The 13,344-nt window shown below is 36.5% G+C and overlaps 1 protein-coding gene across 1 annotated transcript; it reads right to left on the reverse strand.

Annotated features, from left to right (window-relative positions):
• Positions 1 to 3,142: 3,142 nt before the first annotated feature.
• Positions 3,143 to 5,956, reverse strand: LOC139141023 (uncharacterized). The gene is made up of 5 exons (XM_070710587.1): positions 5,768 to 5,956; positions 5,078 to 5,180; positions 4,623 to 4,736; positions 4,055 to 4,133; positions 3,143 to 3,409 (listed from the first exon to the last, which is right to left on the reverse strand). Exons 1-5 carry the CDS (start codon positions 5,875 to 5,877, stop codon positions 3,309 to 3,311), a joined length of 507 nt encoding a protein of 168 aa, XP_070566688.1. The 5' UTR covers positions 5,878 to 5,956; the 3' UTR covers positions 3,143 to 3,308.
• Between the last annotated feature and the right edge of the window lie 7,388 nt (positions 5,957 to 13,344).

Consider the following 13,344-nt stretch of genomic DNA (forward strand, 5'->3'; position numbering starts at 1 on the left):
TTGGGCTCTTCCGCCTTTGCACGACACCCATGCAGGACGTCAACACAACAGACCTGACCTCGACAGAGTTTGTCTTTGGTTACGGGGTTTTCCTTTTTCGGTACACTGATGACGTTCAGTCTAATTTCAGAGTTGCATACGATTTCAATTCATTCAGGACATTTTTTAAACAGGGGACTCGGTGTTGGAATGGGTTTCAAAGTCCACCAGGGATGTATTTTCGTTCCTCTTCGTTGTAAATGTTCTGCCATTTTTACTTGAAATATTTTATCATAATCAACTAAGTTTTTACATCTAACCATTGTGTCGAGAAATCTATGCGTTTGCTATTTGTAAAGGGGCAGGTGGGTAATTCATTTATATCGTCACTAGCTCTGTGTATGCCTTCAAAAATGCATGAAAACACTGGAAAGTGTAAAATGCTTGTCCACTGTCCACCTGAATGATGATTGTCAGCTGTTGCGTCGCAGGGAGACTTCTTGTGTTGATTAATCGTTATTGTTTTCAGAAATTTTAAAGGGCGAAGGTTTCTCACTTCTCCGGTGGGAAATTTTGCATCAGTCAAATGATTATTGGTTATCATTCTATGGATGTGATTTGCCCAACTCTAAAATCAGTGATAAGATTTACACTTTTCTGTTCGAAGGACATTATATTTTGCGATAAGGAGGAATTTTGTGAGGGCAAGAAATGAATCACTGTCTTGAATACACGCACTCGTTCCTTGAATTTAACAAGACATCAATCCTAGTGTTCCATATTCAGATGGAGAAGAAAACAAAAGTGTCCAATTCTGCGGTGTACAGCATATATATTTACAAAAGAATTAAGAACTCGAACGCATTCTTTTGGCGATTCATGTATGAAGCCATAACAGGGATGTCAGTACAAAATGGTTCTAGGGTGGGAGGGTGGGAGGATATCTTTCACTTAGTCCTGTATCCCTGCACCGTGTGTATTCCTGCAGTTTTGTCTTTGATCTGTGGTCGAAGGTCATTGTCTGAGGTCAGTATCTGATATCGCCATGCGGCAGAATTTAGATGACACTATCTGTTCACACATGAGTAGCGATGCAATTCACATACCTCCTGGCGAAGTTGTTCCGTCGCTGAAGTAGGAGATAAGTTTACAACAAAGCTGTGATCTAATTCGCATATTAAGACAAAAGCGCTTTCATAAATTCAGCTTTAAATTTGTACTTTTCAGAGCCATCATTAATGTGGTTTGAACATTTTTTTCCATGTGCAGAAATAGTTAATTATCCAGATGTTCTAGGTACAAAAATAACATATGCGAAACAATCATCTGATATTTAAAGTGAGTTTTACCAACGATGAAATATTCTGCTGACACATTTGAACTGAATTTCGAGCTGTTTATTTACGTTTGTACTCTTTTGATTAATACTGGTCCCGTTTTATGATTAATTCATTCTCTCTGTATAGACATAGCTGTAACGTTTACGGCACTCTTCTGTTATTTTGGGTTTTTTTTATTTTATCCCGTCATTTTGACAGCGTCAGCCGTTATTCATTTTTTTAGATTTGACTTTCATTTCCGGAAAGATTTGCAAAACGTGTTATTATCGATAGTGTGACAGTCACCTTCACAGATTGATACCTCTTGATGTATTTCTGACTATACTTCAATTCGTTGAAAATGCCAAAATTCAACCATAACGGTTGATTACTGATAGGTACATCGATGAGATGTTGTTATCGGTAAAACATGGTGTGTGAAATTGATCTTGTCATTGCTGATTAATAAGGGTGGTATACGCCTCGAAAGTGAAAGACTTAAACCTTTGCGCTAATTTTCTCAACAAAACTTTCAACCATTCTCAACCAAATCAAGAATGAGGGGCCGGGGGTCAATCGTTCAAAGTTTGGAACCAACGAAACAATTTACCCAACATTTACCGACGTTTGAAATTCAAAATGGCCGCCATCCGGATCCCCGTGTTATCTTTATTGGGGAAAAATACAATTTTCAATTTTCAAAATACTAAGACACTGAAAATTTTCTCACTCAAAGAGCTTCAAAATGAAGCCCTTGAGAATGGTAGACCAGAGAATTACTGTAAACATTTGACAGCCCAAATATCTGTTCCCGAGGCACATTGTACCTTTTATAAGCTTATATGCGAAGCACATAAGGGTTCGCAAACTGAGATACGTCTTGAGGAGGCAATTAACAATATTCACCGACTTTCTCAAACTAACAATTAGTTACCCTACAATTTTATTCACTCTTCGGTTTCTGGATATTAAAAGCAGGATAATTAATATTCATAGTTCTGTAGTGATCGTATGTTGATAGCTTCTGTGTCGATGTGCAGTATGATTAACCTGACATATGGCATGAACATGAATTGGCTGGGCGGTGAAAATATTGTAAAGCAAAATTATAATACATCTTCCAAAGTGAGATTCTGATGGTAAGTGGAGAGGTAGAGCTATTCGAGGCGTGAATATAATAAATGAATGAACACTCGTGGCTTTTGCATACCTCATGGAAATTAGTATGTGTAGTACTAGAAAAATGAAATGAACAAACTGTTTGTAAGCATATTACATATTAGTTAAGGCGTTACTTACTGCAACATCAGAAGGCCGGGACTCTGCGACATTTTGTCCCTGTTCTTAAAACTTTTACGGTATCAAATTTGGTAATGTTTATTGATACAAGTTCTTTTTGTCGACATCCATGCTTTTTTCATACCTCTGGAACTTTGTCATTTTTTTCGCTTCATAGAAATGTGTTATCAATATGGTCTCCATCGTCACTGAGAAAGCGAGTTTTCTTCACATCGCTTACAAGCATGTAAACTGTTTCATGAAAAAAAACCAACATCGGTATCGTGGATTATCGAGATTTGCAGAAATCTGAAATTGGGAACTAATCCGGACACAGATGATGTGTCTAGCAAGTGAAGGTTAAAACAAACGTGTCTGCCTCTGCATGATTCGTCCACTTTTGAAAACTATGAGCCGGCGAAGGACCTGGTAACTAAGGTAAATATTGCCACTAGAGGCGCCTTTGGTCAATCCATACCGTGGCAATGGCACAATGATGTGTTTGCTACGGACAGATGTTTTATTCCTGAAATTGTTCAGAATGACACATTTTTAAAATCAAGAAATATGGCACGGGAAATTTATTCAGAAAACAGGTGGTACATGGTTGATCTTCTACAAGAAAGAGTTTAATTTGTTCAATGTCAAAGGACAGCCTAGTGGTTTTGTGTGTGAAAACATTCACGAAATGTTGACAAAAAAGCATGCAATCCCGGAGAAAACGATGGACATCTAAACAGGCTGATACACGTCACAATTAGCACTGCTATATTGGGTACAGACGTTGTCTCCCGTGTTCTCAGTGTAACCCTCGGCTTCGTTAAGTTTTGATCCTGCAATAGAAATTAATTAATTGTTAAGGATCTTTGATATTTTGCTGTTTTCTACATTGTATTATCTTGTGTGCAAAATGACGATTTTTTTTAAATCAATCGCCGCAGTACCAAAGTCAACGACCTTCTTAATCAGCTACAATGGAGTGGGTCTTAGCGTTACGTCCTATGAATATCGGTTTTGTTCAAAAGAAAAATAATGCTAAATTGTAATGGTGTTTGTGATGTTATCTTATATTCTTCCAAGCATGTGAATAATAGATCAACCATTCGGCACGAAAACACACTATCGCTGTGCAATCGGTGAAGTTGATTCTTGGCGTACATTCAATTTCATTACAAATTGATATGCATAACAGCTTAACACGATAAAAAAACGTTCGATTTAAAATACGAGCATGTTTTCACGAGAAGACTCTTATTTTGTTACCGCATATAACAAATAACTGACAGAAATAATCAATCGTCTAATCTGCTACTCCCTATTTCTGAAAACAAATCTCTGGCCAGAAAGACGCCGGGAATACAATGTGTTAATATTGAAGGATGGGCTTCCAAAGGATGATAATTCATCGGTTGCACGTCCAGGGAAAAGACTATACGGTTATGGGGTCTATCGGTCTCTTCTTAGAGGACAGTACGTACCTACGATCAAATTATGCATGGCACAGTAATTAGCGCCGTTGTCAAAAACTGCATCCTTTGCGGAACGCGAGGAAGAGCCCTGGAGGGAAAGATGATATTTCTCATTATCCACATTCTTGTAAGAAAAAAACAATGGGCTATGAAAATGAGCAGGACCATATAATATGATACCATGACAGATGTATTGTCTAAATAAGGGAATGTGATATTACAGTCACACCATAAAAACATGCCATACATACAGCGACAGACAGATGGACAGAGAGACAGATAGATAGATAGATAGATAGATAGATAGATAGATAGATAGATAGATAGATAGATAGATAGATAGATAGATAGATAGATAGATAGATAGATAGATAGATAGATAGATAGATAGATAGATAGATAGATAGATAGACAGATTTGGTTTTTATATATATATATATATATATATATATATATATATTGATGATTGATCGATCAATTGATTGATTGATTGACCAGTTGATGCATGGATAGTCAGATAAATTGATGAACACAAAAGGGAAAATTAAATGACCTATTTGCCCGGTTAAGTACATACCTTTAATTTACATATTCCATCAGATTCACTGAGGACCATTGTAAATACATCAACATGTTTTAAGTCAGGAGTTGTGTGCTTTGCTCTCAAAGCTTCGCTGTTGGCAAATGTCTTCTGCAAAAATAATAATCATAATAGATCTGATAAGACAAAACAAGGTAGATTACATCAGTACGGTGTTTGAATTTCGATTGGGTGTGCATCAACAAGTCACCTTGATGTATTGGCTTATACTTTCAAGAAATAAAAAGTGTGTCAGAAATTGTGTGCACAGTAACATAAATGACGTCATGACATCACGACAGTGACATTGTCATACTCTTTCCAAATGAGATATAATTTGAGAGAGCTCCGTCAAACTTGGCTGCGTGTTACACATTACAAGAACTGTAAACTATCTGTTACTTAAAGTATTAAAGATCGTAGATTTTCATTGTTGTAATTTTGCTACATACGGTGTACCGGCATTTGATTCCATCACCGCAGTCAGGTCCCATCCATGCCTTCACTTGGTCTCTGATACGATGGTGAACTTCTGTGCACGATAATGCAAACGTCCTAAGCACATACACACATAAAATGAAACAATTTTGGTGTTCACTGATTCATGGACACTGTTCGCTGTTATAGAAATTTTCAAGTATTATTAGAACATCATTTTTTTACTGTCATTCTCTTTCGACAAAATGGACGGATTCAAACTGTAAATGCACTAATGCATATCTATATATTTTGCCAGCTATGAAAGCGAAAAAATTCAAGAAGGTTCTTAGACCAAAACAAAACAAAAATCTTACATAAGCTGTATAGAAGGGGGTGTTGCGTAAAAAAATAAAAATGTACATGTTCGCCAATGAAAATGGTGTTGATCTGACCCCTAACGTACATATGCTGGTAGAATTGGCATTCTCAGAACCTCTTTGAGAGGGATGATTCCCGTGTGTTACTATAGAGCTATCCTCAGCAAAACCTTTATTTATTGACACGTCAACAATACCGGTAAGAAAATTATATATCGATATGTTGTGCAGACAATAAAGTAAGACAATAATAATAATAATTAAGTCGCGAAACATAACAAAACTCCTTATTCATTTAACAGTAAGTTCTACTCGAAATATATAATCAGTTCCACTCAGACTTACCAGTCAGCCTTGCATGAAGCGTGCTGTGGATAAGAAGTTTGGTCAGCTCCAAGACCGAGTTTAGCACAAGCGATGAGAAATCCGCAAATTATTGTTACCTTTACCAACATTGTGCGGAGGTTTATAAGACCGGGTTGCTAAAACGGAAGTTGTGTAATTCAAACATATTGGTGCATAAAAAAGCGACCGGGAGACCAACATATTAATCAGGCTGTTCCAAAGTCGATTTGCACCCATGTCCGTCTTCTCGTCTGTTGAAGTCTCGTCTGTTGCAGGGGCGGCCGGATGAGAGCTCCGCAGAGCAGACGTCTGTTAGACGGATCTGTGAACCGATAAAGTTCATGTATGTGGCCTGTTTCTGTCTTTTAAAAAAGACGAGGATCCCCAACACATGAACATAATTTTCAACCGACAGCGAGTGCTGCGTTTACTACGTCTTGGATTCGGCGAACTGTGGAGTCCGACATTTTACCATCTCAGAAGAGGAAAAATCGGCGATCATAGATCTACACTGACATTTGTAACCTCCACAAATGTAATAATCTCCACAAATGTAATATCAACCACAATTGTAATAAAATGCACCCATAAATGTAATATCGCCCATAAATGTAACAAAAATCAACCATAAATGTAATAAAAACACCAACCACAAATGTAATAAATGGTAACCATAAATGTAATACAAAAATCACCCATAAATGTAATACTTGTCAACCATAAATGTAATAAATCTATTGTGTCGTTGCAATTGAGGAATTAGCCCTTAAATATTTATCTATGTAATAAGGAAAGCAACTCCACACATTCATTTCTTAATTGTTTGCGTTTAGTGTGTTTTGCATATTTGAAAGTGTATTTTACGTTTCCCTGTTTTGTGTACAGAACTGATTGGTCATGGCGAGACACAGCTGTAATCTGAATGTCAGTGCAGTCTCTACTCCAGAGTGGGGAAGACTGTATAACACTACGATCCTTTAACGCCGTTTTTTCGAAAATTGCCGTACTTTCTTAATCAATTGCCTCAAATTCGTCTTCAGTGGCTAAATTATGTGGAATAATCGATAGATTGTCTGTATTCCTATGTTGTCCCACTTGAAGTTTGTTCCTTCACTAGGGATGCCAGGATGTCTAATTTTGTTCTACTGTGTTCAAGGTAGTGTTCGTATTGTTTTTTACTAGATTGAAATATATGTTCTCGTCAACATGTTTTGTGTCGTAAGTTTCTGTTATAAGGTTTTATATTTCTCTGCTATTTGTTCTGAGTCATCTGTCATAAACTTTGTGTGGTATCACTGATTGACGAGTTATTTTGACGCTTCCTTATTATGTAATTATCAGTGTCTAGAACTGCTGTTCCACTTCCATTATCTAACGGTTTGATCAATACCTCGCCGTTTTCTGTTAGCGTTCTCAAAGTATTCTATTCTGTGTTTTGGAAAGGAAACCTAGTTTCAGGAAAGTATGCAATAACATTAAACTAGTCTTATTAAAGTTATTATTTACTCAGGGCATTGATAAACAAATGATCACATATGCAAGTTCAAGTTTATTACGTTTATGGTTGAGTTTTATTACATTTATGGTTAATTTGTTTATTACATTTGTGGTTGCGGGTTGTTACATTTATGGTTGACTATTTTATTACATTTGTGGTTGATTTTATTACATTTGTGGTTGATATTACATTTGTGGAGATTATTACATTTGTGGAGGTTACAACATTTGCGTGTAAGAAATGTTAGCATACGATATATAGGTAGGAGACAGTAAACTAAATGTACAACAAAATATGTAAATATTCATTGGTCATTTTAGAAAGAAAGGAGACGCCCTCTCTTTAACAGCTCTGACAGAAACCTGACGCGATTACTCAGTCAACATGGTGAAACGATATTTCAATGAACGAAATAAATAAAATTTCGTTTTTTAATAGATGACTTTGTTTCAAGTTCAAAATCGTCTTTAGGTATCAGCCTACTTTCTAACAGCCCGGAACTAATCGGAGGGATTTGTCCGTGCATGGAAGGACGAATTTTTCATTCCTTTCCCCTGGAAATTCCCGTAGTGGTACAGGTTTAATCCTTGCCATTCATATTAAAGATTTAGATCGCACATTTCAGTGGTCTATGAGCTTATTTTATAAATATTTATTTTATTTATCTATTTTATAAATGGATTTGCCGAATACTACATCTAAGCGTTTATGGTGTCTAGACACACATAATACGCTGCGGTGCTTGTCAGTGGGTGGATGGATGGATGGATGGATGGATGGATGGATGGATGGATGGATGGATGGATGGATGGATGGATGGATGGATGGACGGACGGATAGATGGATGGATGGACGGACGAAAGGATGTATTATCAGAGATGACCGATGGGTTTAAACTTGTTCGTCGACATCACGTATATAGAACTGATCACTACGTAGCCAAAGTCATTGCTTTGAGCCGGTGCAATAACCCTTATATCGATCTAAGGGTTAACTGAAACGAATGAATAATGACAAAAATAATGAATAATGAGAAAGAATGTGGATGTGGACACGTTGGTCACGTTATGATTCACATATGTCGGACAAAACAGAGCTTGCATTCATCCATTTTAATAATTGATACTTCCAAGGTCTATTTCAGGTATTGTGTGCCATGACGTCATCGATTGTTTACACCCATACGGTTACCGTGCAAAAATAATATCGTAGGGACTCTTATCTTGGGATAATTATACCATTGACATTTGCGATTTATGAACACATTTCAAAAATAAAGGTAATGTAATTGATACAAAGTCTTCTCAAAATTCATTTAATACAAAATATACCGGCAAGAATTGTGTTGGAGCGATTAGTGTAAAACTAAACACAATTATATTTACTGTTTTCACCCATGTGAAATCTAAGAGGAGAGGTTTTATTGAAAAAGAGACGTAAACATTAAGGTCACAGGCAGTTTACCAGGGTCATGATCTTAGAACATGGATTGCCAATGTATAGTATCAAACACTGGCAGAACAACATAAGAGTTCACATGTTCGATAACTTTTTTACTAAATAGCATAAATAAATAAATAATAAATAAATAAATAAATAAATACATAAATAAATAAATAAATGTTGTTATCATGTTTAGTGTTCGGCTAGCGGACGTCATTTGTGAACAAGGCTAAGATATCTCACATTCAAACTGTGGCGACTGTGAGACGCATGTTGCAAATACAAGATAGGTAGCACCTCTGACTTACAGCCTATCAAAAGGTAGCGCCTCTGACTTACAGTCTATCAAAAGGTAGCACCTCTGACTTACAGCCTATCAAAAGGTAGCACCTCTGACTTACAGCCTATCAAAAGGTAGCGCCTCTGACTTACAGCCTATCAAAAGGTAGCACCTCTGACTTAGCCTATCAGAAGGTAGCACATCTGACTTACAGCCTATCAAAAGGTAGCGCCTCTGACTTAGCCTATCAAAAGGCAGGAGAGCAATGACGAAAACAAAATGATCGTATACTTTTGGATTTGGGGCGCTGTACAGCGTACCTGACCGAGGGACCAGAATCCTCACATGTTGTCATTGGATTCGGACAGTTCTGTAACACAGAGCCTTCATTTAATCGTTATGTTTATAGAGCTGCCAGTCAGTGCTGGCGGCTCCTTGTATACTTGCATGCATGTATTATTATCGTTTAGCTGGAGGAAAACATTGGATTCTGGGCGTGCACTCTTTGTCCTTGTAGCCACCCTTGCGAGACTTTCATGTTTGTAATAGATCATGGGTGCTTTTGTAGATTGTGATATGAAAAGAATATCTTGCCATATGAAGTTATTAGAAGTTGTTCTTAGTAATTTACAGAATTTATATCTATGGAAACCCAATTAGTAAAGTGTACACTTATGCTAAGGTTACTTTACGGGAGTAAACGTAAGCGTGATAACTCGTATTCGCATCAACAATAATATGATTACAAAACAACAACAACAACGTATTAGTGCTCTTCAATTTTAAGCACAAACACGGTTAAACCAGAGTACTAATTAAAAAACCCCAGTGAATAAACCAGCAATGTATGTCTTCTTTCGTTTTTCTTACTTAAGAAAAACGAAAGAAGACATACCTTAATAAGGTAGAATGTGCCTCGGGGACAGATATTTGGTCTACGAATTTTTTACAATTCTATTCTGATCTACCACTTGTAGAGGGGGGCTCATTTTAAAGCACTTGGAGTAAGGAAATTTTTCACTTTCTTTATTTTTTTGATAATCGGAAAAAAATGTTCACTTAGGCCTATAGTTAACAAAAGGATGGCAACCATTGTGAATTTCAACTTCGGTAAATATTAAATAATTTGTGTCTCTAGCACTAAACTTCGTGCGGTGACCCCTGATTTTTATTCTTTATTTGGTAAGAGAATGTTTGAAAATTTCATTGAGGAATGTTTGAGCAGAAGTTTAACTTAAGTCTTTCACTTTTGAGGCACTTACTACCTTAAACAGCACTCAGATCAGCAATATACTGTCCTTTTGACGGATGTGTCCCAAGTCTTCGGTGCATTAGAATTTGAAGTTGCCGCATGATGGCGGGAGTCAAGTGAGTATGCAAATTTCAACAGCTCTGCTGAATCATAAACTTTCGAGAATTGTTTTCTCGGGGTTCTACGGTGAAACCGATGCTGTTTTCTAAATTTGCTATCAATAGACGCTCAGTTTTCATCGTATTTTGACCATTTGACCTTCTCTTGGTTCGAAGTATACGTACTTTGTCATCCCTCTCTCCTCTGGAGCTCCCCAATAGCATATCCAAAGGCCTAGTTCGAATTTCGTACCCCTATGTGCATGTTATAGCTGCTCTTCTTAAAGGGACAAAGTCGGCCATTTTTCATGAATTTTGTTTGATGCGAAATACTACTTATATTGTTTGACATGTTGAAAGATACTGAATGAATTGGTAACTCTGCATATATTCGACCCCGGTTTTAGACACTATACATGAAACCATCGCGAAAATGAATTATTGGTCATGACAATTAATTCACTTTCGCGATGGTTTCATTTTATTTGTCGAATATATGCATGGTCGTCTATTCAATCAGTATCTTTCAACATGTCAAACAATATAAGTGATATCTTGTATATCAAACAAAATTCATGAAAAATGGCCGTCTTTGTCCCTTTAACACAGAACCCATAGACATTTACTGTAACAACTTTGAAACGTAGTCCGTCGTTTTTTTGCTGATACGGAACAATCTACGATCAGGTGATACTCTTATACCATTTGGCTTCCGAACAAAAATAATGTCATGAATATTAAATTAACGCATGACCATATGTTAACTAAGTTTACCGAGCAGATGGGCTCAGTACGCATCAGATGGTCTTTGAAACCCGAATTTGGAATATGTTTGAACCGAAGGCTGAAATCAATAATTAATATGTTCATTTCCGATAAAACGAAGGAAAATCCATGGATACAAACGGTTGCTCACTGTTTTATAAGGTAATACTTGAACGAGTCAAAAGTTGCAAAATCTTCAGATTTCATTTGTAATGTTCGCAGTTGCTGCAATCTTAGAAATCTTGACGATACTTTGTTTTCACTGATACTTCTGTAGTTCAGGACACATCGAATGCTATAATATTTTCTATGTCGGGCTTTTCTACATAATTCGGCAGTATCGGAATACAAGGAAAGGAAATGATGCATTGTCGAATTTAATAAGACATTGCAATTCTAACAGCTGGCATCAAAATTACCCATAATACCATCAAGGCGAAGTGAATCAGACCCCCTAGCCCATCAAGTAAATGTATTTCACTTGGAGTTGACTTTCAGATTCTCAGACTCAGATTCTCAGATGTCAAGACTCAGATTTAGACCTCAGATCTAAGGTGTAACATCGATTAGTTACATCAAATCTATACCAGTTATGATCTTTAATATGAAACATGTGATAAAAAATGACAAATTCGACAGATTTACTGGTTACTCAAAAAAAAGGAGCCGTAGTCGAAATTTGTAAATTCCGGATTTATGGATGGAAATGATCATCTGTTTGATAAAAAAATCATTTTTAATGTACTGAGATCTGCCTTTCTGTATCAAAATATGTTTTATTTTTGATTTTATTTCACTTATTCTTGCGTGAGATACTTTCAAGATTTTAATTTTAATGTGAGATGTGAGATACGTCAAGTTTCTCAGACCTGAGATCTGAATTCGAGATATGAGTCTGAGAATCTGAAAAGTCATCTCTACCATTTCACTTGCTTCTTGGAACAAGTTGCAATATCAATATGATGAAACCATAGATTGTGTCGTGGTCGTCACTTGGAAAATGAGGAATACGATTGATCAAATGCGGTCTTTGCTTCTTGAGCACTGGACACTGCAACAATCATACAACAACTGCGGTAAGTGTTAGGACTTATCAACGAGCGTTGTTGCAGACGTCACTTTTAAGCAGTTCTGTAAGATCTCTACAAATAGCTACTATACATGGAATACAACCGGATAAAATTTCCAATCCAAAGCAGGCCTTCACCTTCTCTGTCTTTCATAAATGTAATTTCATTTTATCGGGAAGAATGACGAAAGATTCATAAATTGACTCGTATTCGAAGTCACAAAATGAAAATGACGGGTCTGATGTTTCAAAGCTTTTGGATGACATGTTTCGTATGAAATGTATCGTCGTTCCAATTAATTTGTTATTTGTATAATTTTGTTAAAGTTAAATAATTAAATTCAAAGGTTTTACCATGTAACAAAACATTAGAATGACCCAGAAGGCACAATTTAATCATATATTTAATTCGACGAACAGTTTATTTCCTCAGTAATCATTAAGATATCACAACGTAACTTAAAATCTGTATCTAAATAGAATAAAATACCATCTCACTTGACTTGTTGAACTGTAAATGGAGCTATCGAGAGCTTGTTCGTCGAAAACTTTTCTATGATCATGAAAGCATAGCAATTCTTGCGTTGCCTTAGTAACCACCTTTTTGTTATCCTTTCTATGATGTCATAAATTGACTTTTACATATAATATTTGGTCTAGTAGCGTATTTCGGACAATTATGCTAAAATGTGCACTGTCCATTAATATAGCTTAAAACTATTTTATGCTTCACCTCAGTTTTAACACTCAGAAATAATGAGTAAATTTCCACGTAACTTTTATTTCTTGGGGTCACGGTAACGCAATGAGTTCAAACCCGACACATTCCGTAATTCTGAGCTATATTACACACGGTCATTTTTTATTTTGGCCTCAGCATACTGTATCTTTATTTCTGAAATACCCAATCTAAAGCATAAATAACCTTTTTTAATCAGACTGTCAAATTACGAGGGTTTAGGGAAGAAAACCGTCCGAAAATTGTCGCACTACTGTGCAGTTGAGGACAAGTGAGCAGAAATGTGCGAGACTTAGTAGGTTGTCTAGGCAAAGCATTGCTGTGAAAGGACGCAAAAATGACGTGTATGGTGGATCCATGTTGGCAAACCATGCTGAGAAATGGGTACAGGGACACGGCGCCATGTTTGCCGGAGATTCATAATTGAAATCAT

This window comes from Ptychodera flava, chromosome 9 (genome assembly GCF_041260155.1).
Source record: "Ptychodera flava strain L36383 chromosome 9, AS_Pfla_20210202, whole genome shotgun sequence".
Taxonomy (NCBI): domain Eukaryota; kingdom Metazoa; phylum Hemichordata; class Enteropneusta; family Ptychoderidae; genus Ptychodera; species Ptychodera flava.

Excerpts from the sequence above, each read along its gene's own strand:
- LOC139141023 (XM_070710587.1), bottom strand. The coding sequence starts at position 5,877 with ATGTTGGTAAAGGTAACAATAATTTGCGGATTTCTCATCGCTTGTGCT. Across the intron at positions 5,181-5,767 it reads GCTTCATGCAAGGCTGACTG|GACGTTTGCATTATCGTGCA; the intron begins GTAAGTCTGAGT and ends GTATGTGCTTAG. Across the intron at positions 4,134-4,622 it reads ATGGAATATGTAAATTAAAG|GGCTCTTCCTCGCGTTCCGC; the intron begins GTATGTACTTAA and ends CTTTCCCTCCAG.